The 9502-nt window shown below is 40.2% G+C and overlaps 1 protein-coding gene across 2 annotated transcripts in view; it reads left to right on the top strand.

Moving 5' to 3' along the window:
* Positions 1-683: 683 nt before the first annotated feature.
* ARMC1 (armadillo repeat containing 1) overlaps positions 684-9502 on the top strand; it is a 35432-nt gene continuing 26613 nt past the window's right edge. The window contains exons 1-2 of one of the 2 annotated variants that reach the window (XM_003797233.3): positions 684-899; positions 7779-7999. In XM_003797233.3, coding sequence (XP_003797281.1) covers positions 7817-7999 — 183 coding nt within the window. In that variant the 5' untranslated portion in view covers positions 684-899; positions 7779-7816. Of the gene's footprint in view, positions 900-7778; positions 8000-9502 lie in introns of those variants that run through there. The other variant, XM_023517556.1, reaches the window with a different exon arrangement.

Here is a 9502-nt window from a genome sequence, read left to right as displayed (position 1 = left end):
CTCTTGCCTCAGCCTCTCGAGTAACGGGGACTGCGGGCGCCCGCCACAACTCCCGGATAGATTTTTCTATTTTCAGTAGAGACGGGATTGTCTTTGCTCAGGCTGGCTTTGAACTCCTGATGTCAAGCGATCCACTCACCTAGGATTACATGTGTAAGCCCCCACTCCCAGCCAAGATCCTGCTTCTCGAACAAAACTTGTACTTTGCAGTCTTCCCGCTGCTACTAAAACTGTGGACACCAAGAGGAAATGAACGAAAGCCAAGGAACGCCCAGTGTAATGTGCTAACGTTCACAGTAAAACTCAAAACAATTCCAAAGGATTATGAATTAAGACAAAAGCTAATTAAATATTACGAAATTGTTTTATTCGAACTGAAAGAGTAGCTAAAGAAGATTCGTTCATTTGAGTTTCCGTACGCACGAGCGTAGTGTTGCCAGCGGGCGCTGTGAAGTGTCGCGGAAACGCCACGATTCCAAGCTAGAGAGTCCCTGGCTAGTGCTTGGTGGACGGAGAGTCGCGAGGTCCAATCTAGTGTTCCCGGTTCTTTATTGGATTCCTCCACTGAATGCTTAGTGTCTATTTGCCTAGACCACCAATGAACGCGTCATTCTAAAAAACCCTTCACTGATTGGGTATTTTGTCCTCGCGTTGGGCTTATCAGCCAATGGGACAGCAGAACTGACGGAGGTGACAGGGTCACTGTGAGAGACTCTGCAGAGCCTTTCTTGGCCAGCGCTTTCTTTCTTTGGCTCCTGAGTTGGTTGGGTTGTTTGCGGTCGCCAAGGTCGGAGCTGCGAACGGAGGGGCTGGCTCCGCGCTGTCTGGGTGCTGCTACCTCACTCGTAGGTGTAGCCCTGATGGTACGGCAAGCCGTGGACTATTGAGACTCTGGAGCGGTATGTAGTTGTGCAGTCAAGAAGGCCGCGGAAAGCGGCCCCTGCACCAAGGCAGAGAATCCGTCTGGGTCGGGGGGTCCTGCCTGCCTTCTTGGCAGATCCCAACAGTGCGTCCCAGTAAGGCGCCTTAGAAACCCCTGTTCCCATGTGTTTCATGAAAGTGTTAGCTTTGTTCAGTTCCTCTCCATCCCGCCTCACCCTGCTTTTACTAGCACTAGCATTATTAGTGGGTATCATGTCCTTTTTTTCATTTCTCCAGGTTATTTTTTTGTGACTTTCTATTAGTTTTGTGTACCTGCATGTCTCCTAAGACTGGGAAGCCATAGTTTTGTTTGGTTTAATTCAAGAGAGACCTGTGCTCTCACATCTCTGTATATAAAAAGCTGTTCTTGGGGTTATTCGTGCTGTCAGCATCTCCTTTGGTGATACTTAGTGTACTGAAGTGTTAGGACAGTAACGAAGATGCTGGCGGAACAGGAGTCCCCATAGGATCAACTATTGTTCTGGTTTGGTATTTGCCAGGGTTCTGTTTAACGGGCTCATGTTCTTACTTTCTTTGATCTTGAACCTCTCAGGATTGTTCTGTGAGGAAACAGGTTCAGAGCAGTTAAGCCAGCTTCCTAAAGTTACGTTTAACTTTTGGAGTAAAGGGAAAGCCGAATTTGATCTTAATGCTTATTTTATTAAAGGTCTCTTAACTGAATAAGGACTTAGGTTTTATATATACTCTCTGGGGCTCTTAGCATCTGAGAGTTAATTCAATAAGTTGTATGATGAATTTTGGTTAAAAAAAAAATCTTTCAGGCCTTTGCCCCTTGTACCATCTTACTCCTTCTCAAAGTAGACTTCCTGATAAGCAGCGCAGGCCTCACCTCACCTCACCGACTGATTCAGAATTTGCTTTTTAGCGAGATTTCTTAGCTGCACCTGGCCAGGCAACGAAAAATCTTAAAATAGGCATGAATATTTAAACAGTAATTCAAAATCTTTTTTTTTTTTTTTTTTTTTGAGACAGAGCCTCAAGCTGTCCCCCTGGGTAGAGTGCCGTGGCATTACAGCTCACAGCAACCTCCAACTCCTGGGCTCAAGCGAGTCTCCTGCCTCCGCCTCCCAAGTAGCTGGGACCACAGGCGCCCGCCACAACGCCCGGCTATTTTTTGGTTGCAGCCATCCTTGTTGTTTGGCGGGTCCCGGCTGGGGATTCAAACCCGCCACCTCAGGTGTACGTGGCTGGCGCCTTAGCCGATTGAGCTATGGGTGCCAAGCCAGTAATTCAAAATCTTGTAGGACATCAAGTGCTGGTCTGACATGAAAGAAATGTTAAAAGCTACTGCTGACAATTAAAAATTTGAGAAACTTTACCCATACACAATTTGTTCACATGCTAATTTCCCACTAAAAATTTATCCCACAGGCTCGGTGCCTGTGGCTCAAGCAGCTAAGGAGCCAGCTACATACACCTGAGCTGGAGGGTTCAAATCCAGCCTGGACCCGCTAAACAACAATGACGACTGTAACCCAAAAAGAAAAAAAAAAATAGCCAGGCATTGTGGTGGGTGCCTGTAGTCCCAGCTACTTGGGAGGGGGAGGCCAGAGAATCACTTCAGCCCAGGAGTTGGAGGTTGCTGTGAGTTGTGATGTTACAACACTCTACCCAGGGCAATAGCTTGAGGCTTTGTCTCAAAAAAAAAAAAAAAAATTCTCCCACAGTTTTGTTTCATTAACCAAGAGCTTCCAGTAAGTTTGTTTGGAAGGAAAGGGTAGATTTACTACTGCTAATGGTTTTCCAGTTACTTAATTTGGTTATAAAACCAAGACCTAGCCCTAAATTCACATACTCTCCTGTTCAATAATTAAAGTCTCTTGTAAATTTTTGGCCAGGCAGGGTCTGAACCCGCCACCTCAGGTACATGGGGCTGGCGCCCTACTCCTTTTAACCACAGGCCCTGCCTCTGCATAGGGTTTTTTTAATATGGCCATAGCCTTGTTAAAAAGACATGCATTTATAGATCATGAAGTTTTAGTGATTCTGTTGTGTAGCACAAATCACCTGATGTGCTTATTAAAATAAATCTCGGATCCTACCTTCAAAGATTCCTACTTAGGATTGGGTAGAGCCTAGGAATTTGTTTTTTAGCAGTAATCCCGGTATATTCTGTTCACATCCATGCTTCTTGGCATTAGTGTTTTGGATAAAAACACAGCTAGAGAAGAATTTATTTTCTCTTGAACTTAATGCAATGCTTATTGTAAAACATGGTAAGAGGAGAAAGAATTTTTTGTCTTAATAGAGAGGAGAGAATTTTTTTTGCTTGCGTTATTATAGTTAATTGACTGCTGTAAAATTGCTTAGATTAGTTTATTTGGGTTATTTAAAAATTATTTTAAGGTCTGCTAAATTGGGAATAGAGAGGGTAGGATAGAATGAATCCTGAAATTATTACTTTAAAACATTTTTTTTTCTAGTCTTTGAAGGTAAACATTGAGTATTTGTGTGAAATTGATAGAATTAACACAGAAACACAAAATGATGTAGGGTTAAAGTTGTAACTTCTTGTCTGTTTCCATTTTCTTTTTTTTTTCTTGTAGAGACAGAGTCTCACTTTATCGCCCTCGGTAGAATGCTGTGGCATCACACAGCTCACAGCAACCTCCAACTCCTGGGCTTAAGCGATTCTCTGGCCTCAGCCTCCCGAGTAGCTGGGACTACAGACGCTTGCCACAATCCCTGGCTATTTTTTGGTTGCAGCCCACCACCCTCGGTATATGGGGCCGGCGCCCTACTCACAGAGCCACAGGCATGGCCCTGTTTCCATTTTCTTAACTGTTTCATCGGTATCTCTTACAAAATACCCTTTGTGACAAAAATATTGGTCATTTACCAGAATTCAGGCAGTGTGGTAGTTAGAAATGGATGTCAGTGTAACTTGTTATCAAGAATAACAAAGGAAAAGCAAAATGAATCTTAACAAGGGAGGGGTTCTCCTGACATTTCATATAAAATCCTTCTAATATGGGAGGCAAATCATGATTTCCATTTGCCTTTCTTATTTTCATTTAAATGCTACATGAAATGGGGTGCTTAACCACAGCTTCTACCTCTTATACAATTGGCCTGTATAAGATTGGCATCCCTGGATTCAACCAACCACGGATCGAGATACTGTAGTCTCAGAATACGAAGTTCAGGGGTACAGAGGGCTGACTGTATTAGTTAAGATCTTTGATGCTGTCTGGTAGTCCTGACCCATTCCTAGGCAGTTCTCAATTTGAACCTATTCCATATCAGTACTCTTTAAAGACTAGAAGTTTTCACTGTTTTGATTCTTGTTCATTTCAAAGGAATAGGAAGGCTGTAATTTTTTTTCAGGATTGTTCTACTGAGTATTTATCGAATTACTCCTTTTTTTTTGGCTGGGGCTGGGTTTGAACCCGCCACCTGCAGCTTATGAGCCACTCATTTGAGCCACAGGTGCTGCCCTAATGACTCCTTTTTTTTACTTTTTTCCCTCTCTTTTTACTTACAAGTATAGAATGTCATAGTGTCAACAAATGCCTCTTTAGGTTAGAATGGAACTCTCTAGTTACAAGGACAGTATGGGATATAAAAGGTCTTCACTCAAGAGTATTTTGTTCTATTTTTTCCCCAATTTGATTATTTATTTATTTATTTATTTTTGGCTGGGGCTGTGTTTGAACCCACCACCTCCGGTATATGGGGACAGTGCCCTACTCCTTGAGCCACAGGCACTGCTCCTGGTTTTAAAAAAAAATTTTATTATAGACAATTTTATAAATAGACAATTTATGTATATCTGTGGGGTACAAAGTGATGTTATGATCTGTGAATATAATATAGAATAAATCAAAATACTTAACCTGTCACTTGAGATATATATTTTTTGTGGTGAGAACATTTAAAATTTACTCTCAGCAGTTTTGTTAACTATTAACCATGCTGTACAGTAGATGTCAAAAAATGCTTTCTTATTTCTCCTATCATTTTGTGTCCTGTAACCATCATCTTCCCATTTTATTTACTGCCCTCCATACCCACTGCATTCTCTATTACTCCCATTGTGCTCTCTGCTTCTATGAGGTACATTGTTTTAAATTGCACATTTAAGTGACAGCATGCATTATTTATCTTTCTGTAGCTAGTTTATTTCACTTAGCATAATGTTCTTCATTTCACCCATGTTGTCATAAATGACAATTTCCTTCATTTTAAAGACTGAATAGTGGGCGGCGCCTGTGGCTCATTTTGGATAGGATTTGTGTTGGTGACAGCTTATAAAGCTTAGGGGTAAGCTGGTTTTTGTATCAAGATGCCCCTCTGGTATATGGGGTGGCGCCTGTGCCTCAAGGAGTGAGGTGCCTGCCCCATATACTGGAGGTGGCAGATTCAAACCTGGCGCCAGCCAAAAAAAACAAAACTGCAATAGGATGCTAGTAAGTGGCACCTAGAGGCAACATACCCACAGATCCCTTAGTTATACTCAGTCTTTTTTCTTTTGTCCTCAATTTAAAAAAATTGCACTACAGTGTTTTCATTTTGAAAAAAGCATCTGCGCTGGGCGTGAGGGCTCACACCTGTAATCCTAGCACTATGTGAGGCCAAAGTGGGTGGATTGCCTGAGCTCATGAGCTGGAGACCAGCCTGAGCAAAAGCAAGACCTCGTCTCTACTGAAAATAGAAAAACTGAGGCAAGATGATCGCTTGAATCGCAAGAGTTCGAGGTTGCTGTGAGCTATGATGCCAAGTTATTCTACCCAGGATGACAGTTTGAAACTCTGTCTCCAAAAAAAAAAAAGTATCTGCCAAATATTAGATTTTTTTATTGTGCATTTGTTTGCAGATTGTAAACATTTTATCTGGAATATGATTTTCTTTTTGCCATGTGGTATGAGTGTTTTTGAAACTGCTAAGAAGTTATCCAATACTGTTTATGAATAATTTTAACACCATAGAACTTATAACTACCATTTATTGAGCATTTACTATGTGCTAGTAAGCTATTTGGTAGCTGCTATAATTAACTCCATTTTACAGATAATGAAACTGAAACAAAGAGTTTAAAGGATTTTTCTAAAATCACAGTTATCCAGTAGTAGGTCCTGGGTCTGATTCAGTTGAGCCTTCTTTCATATTGAATGCATAAATAACTTTCTTGCGAGAAGTATCTTGTGGTTTTTTTTTGAGACAGAGCCTCAAGCTATCCCCCTGGGTAGAGTGCTGTAGCATCACAGCTCACAGCAACCTCCAACTCCTGGGCTCAAGTGAGTCTCCTGCCTCAGCCTCCCAAGTAGCTGGGACTGCAGGAGCCCGCCACAGCACCTGGCTATTTTTTGGTTGCAGCCATCATTGTTGTTTTGGCGGGCCTGGGCTGGATTCAAACTGGACACCTTAGGGTTGCCTTAGCCACTTGAGCCACAGGCGCTGAGCCTCTTGTGTTTTTTTTTTTTTTTAGAGTTTTATTCTGTTGCCCTCGGTAGAGTGCCATGGCATCACGGCTCACAGCAACCTCCAGCCCTTGGGCTTAGGTGATTCTCTTGCCTCGGCCTCCCAAGTAGCTGGGGCTACAGGCGCCCACCACAACACCCGGCTATTTTTTAGTTGCAGTTTGGCCAGGGCCGGGTTTGAACCTGCCACCCTCAGTATGTGGGCCCAGCGCCCCACTCACTGAGCCACAAGTGCTGCCTGCGAGAAGTATCTTTATTTCTCCTCTTTCCTCCAATCAGTACTACCGCATTTATCTTTGTATATTTCGATACATAATAAGCCAGTTCTATTTTATTACCTTTTTTCTTCAAAATTAGTAATCTTTCTGGACTTACAGAATAACTGTCTGTGTTGCCTGCACAATTGACATTGTTATTGAAATTAACATTAAACTCATTAATTTGTAGAAAGTATTTATATCTTTTTATTCTTCCTAAGAAGATTGTACTGTGTAATTTGGTTAATCGAAGTTACTATTTTTAACTTGCTGCATATCTGAAGATTAATCCTTGACATTTTGTTTCTTCGGCTTTTGTATGCCTAGCATGTTGGATTTTTAAAATACCCTGTTTACTTTTAAGAGATATGCTGACTTTAAAAGGACTGTGTAGAAAGTGGAAAGACGGAACAGTTTAGGAAATAGTAAATAAGATTTTCACCCAGTTCTATACTAACTAGCTTTTGTGACCTGGAGCCAATCATAAAGCTTTTCTGTGATTGTTTCCTTACCTGGCAAATTAATTACTTCAAATTCTATTTCATTCTTCTGATTCTTGCTTTTTCCACTAGGTAGTAGAATACGGGCACACTTAGATGGGCACCTCAGCCCAGAATCACTTGGACCTTTGACACTCTGTGGCCCTGGGGGCGAGCAAAGTGCCTTTCTTGGTTTCCAGCCTTCTTTGCTGCCCTCCTTTTTCCAAGGGCATTTTATCTTTTGTAGACCCAGTATGCCAAGTTTTTGTTCACAGATGAATAAGAAAAAAAGCTGTCACTTTTCCTTGAGACACTTGTTTTAGGCCTAGAAATGTTTCAGAGGAAAAAAAGCACCGGCAGTGTTACAGTTTGAGAAGTGTAGTGAAAGTTACAAGCTTGAACTGTAAAGATGTTGTATATTGTGACTTTTGAGTTAAGATGTGTATTGCTAAGAAGGAATTTATTGGAATGTTGAGGTGACATATGTTCACTAAACATTGTGCACACATAAATTGCTTATGTTCATTTTACTTTTCTCAAACTGTAGAGTTGCCAATTTTTAAGTTTTTGTGTGATTTAGAGTTATCTGTTTCTTTCTTAAAGGTGTAATGCTTGTTATTTAACAAATGCCATAATATACCTCAACAGCCTAGAACTAATTTTGCAAACTTTTTCTATAGAATTTAAGAAGATTTTATTCATGTGCATGGTATAGAAGATGAATTCTTCCTGCTCCACCATGAATGAAGAACCTGATGCTCTATCAGTAGTTAACCAGCTACGAGATCTAGCAGCAGATCCCTTAAATAGAAGAGCCATCGTCCAGGATCAGGGATGTCTGCCTGGCCTCATTTTATTTATGGACCATCCCAACCCCCCTGTTGTTCACTCTGCTTTGCTTGTAAGTTGCCTTTAGAAATTTGTTTCTGTGTTTTATTTTTGTAATTAAGACAAATTTGAAAAGTGGTAGCTGACATGGTAAAAAATGGAGACTACAGAGTCTGTTTATAGTCTGTATTTCTGTATGTGTGTAGTCCTTTTATACAAATGGTAGTTTTCTGCACTGTTTTTGTTCTTTAATACAAATGGTAGCATACTACGTGCATGGAATACAACTTTTTTCACATAACATGAAGTCTTGGATTATGTCATATCAGTATTCTATTTTGTGACTAGCCTTTTCACATAGCATAAGGTTTATCCTTATTGTAGCATTTACTGGTATTTCATTCCTTTCCAGAGCCGAATAGTAGTCCACTGTGTGCCATGCTATCTGTCCATCATTACTTGATGGACATGATACTTGTTTTAATATAAGATGAAGTTCAACCTGAGAAAGCTGATTAAAAGAAAAAGAGAAAAATATGTGAGATCGTGGCTAAGAAGGAGCTATCATGTTATGGGAAACATGAGGGCTAGAGTAAAATGTGTTAAAAAAAAAAAAACAGTACGAAGCAATCAGATAAATCCAGAATGTGATAATTTCTACAAAGAATGGAAGTTGGGTAGAGGAGAGGGAGGGCAAATTAAAAGACACTTAAGGGACTTACCAGCCAAATGTAATGAGTGGACCTGATTTGAACATGTCAATAGTAAACATATTTTTTAGATAGCCCGAAGTGAATATGATTAGCTAGTAGATTATGAATAAATCATTATTGCTTTTGCAGGGAATTACAATAGTAGTTTCATTAAGTTAATTGAAAAAAAAAGTCCTAGGTAAAGCAGTATTTAATGCAATACTTTTGACAATTTTGTTGTTTTTGCATTACCTTGAATGCTGGGAAGATGTATGTTTTGCTTGTTCATTATAAAAATAAGTAAGCGTGAACAAGTGGATGCTAAGTCTAAGTCATCAAACACAGAAACAGCCCTGCTGTGTCCCTTAATCTGTAATAAGCAAGTGTAATAATTAAAGTTTTGTTGTGAATATAGCTTACAAGAAAAAATTTTGATAGGAATAATACTGTACGTTGCTGTTTTTTCACTACTGGTAAGCTTTATGACTCATAGAATTTTATTATATGCAGTATTTTGCATAGAAATCTTTTTTGGCTGTAGTCGTCATTGTTGTTTGATGGGCCCGGGCTGGATTCGAACCCACTAGCTCTGGTGTATGTGGCTGGCATCCTAGCTGCTTGAACTACAGGCGCTGAGACTGCATAGAAATTTTATAATTGACTCAAGCACAGTATCTTGTTTCTAAGTAGAAGTTGCAAATCTGAGTCAGTATTCATAGTTCTTCATTTGGCTATATAGAGGACTTCTTAATGCCTTTTATTCATCTTTGAGAGCGCTATTTTTAAGAGGAAGTTAAAAAATGTATTAGAGTGACATAGTTAAAAGTTATACTTTCAGAGAATTATACAGGCTAATACTGGATGTAATCTTTTTTTTTTTTTTT

The sequence above is a fragment of the Otolemur garnettii genome, unplaced genomic scaffold (assembly GCF_000181295.1).
Source record: "Otolemur garnettii isolate 467f Iridium unplaced genomic scaffold, OtoGar3 scaffold00113, whole genome shotgun sequence".
In the NCBI taxonomy this organism is placed as follows: domain Eukaryota; kingdom Metazoa; phylum Chordata; class Mammalia; order Primates; family Galagidae; genus Otolemur; species Otolemur garnettii.
This window is presented reverse-complemented; position numbering and strand designations above follow the sequence as displayed.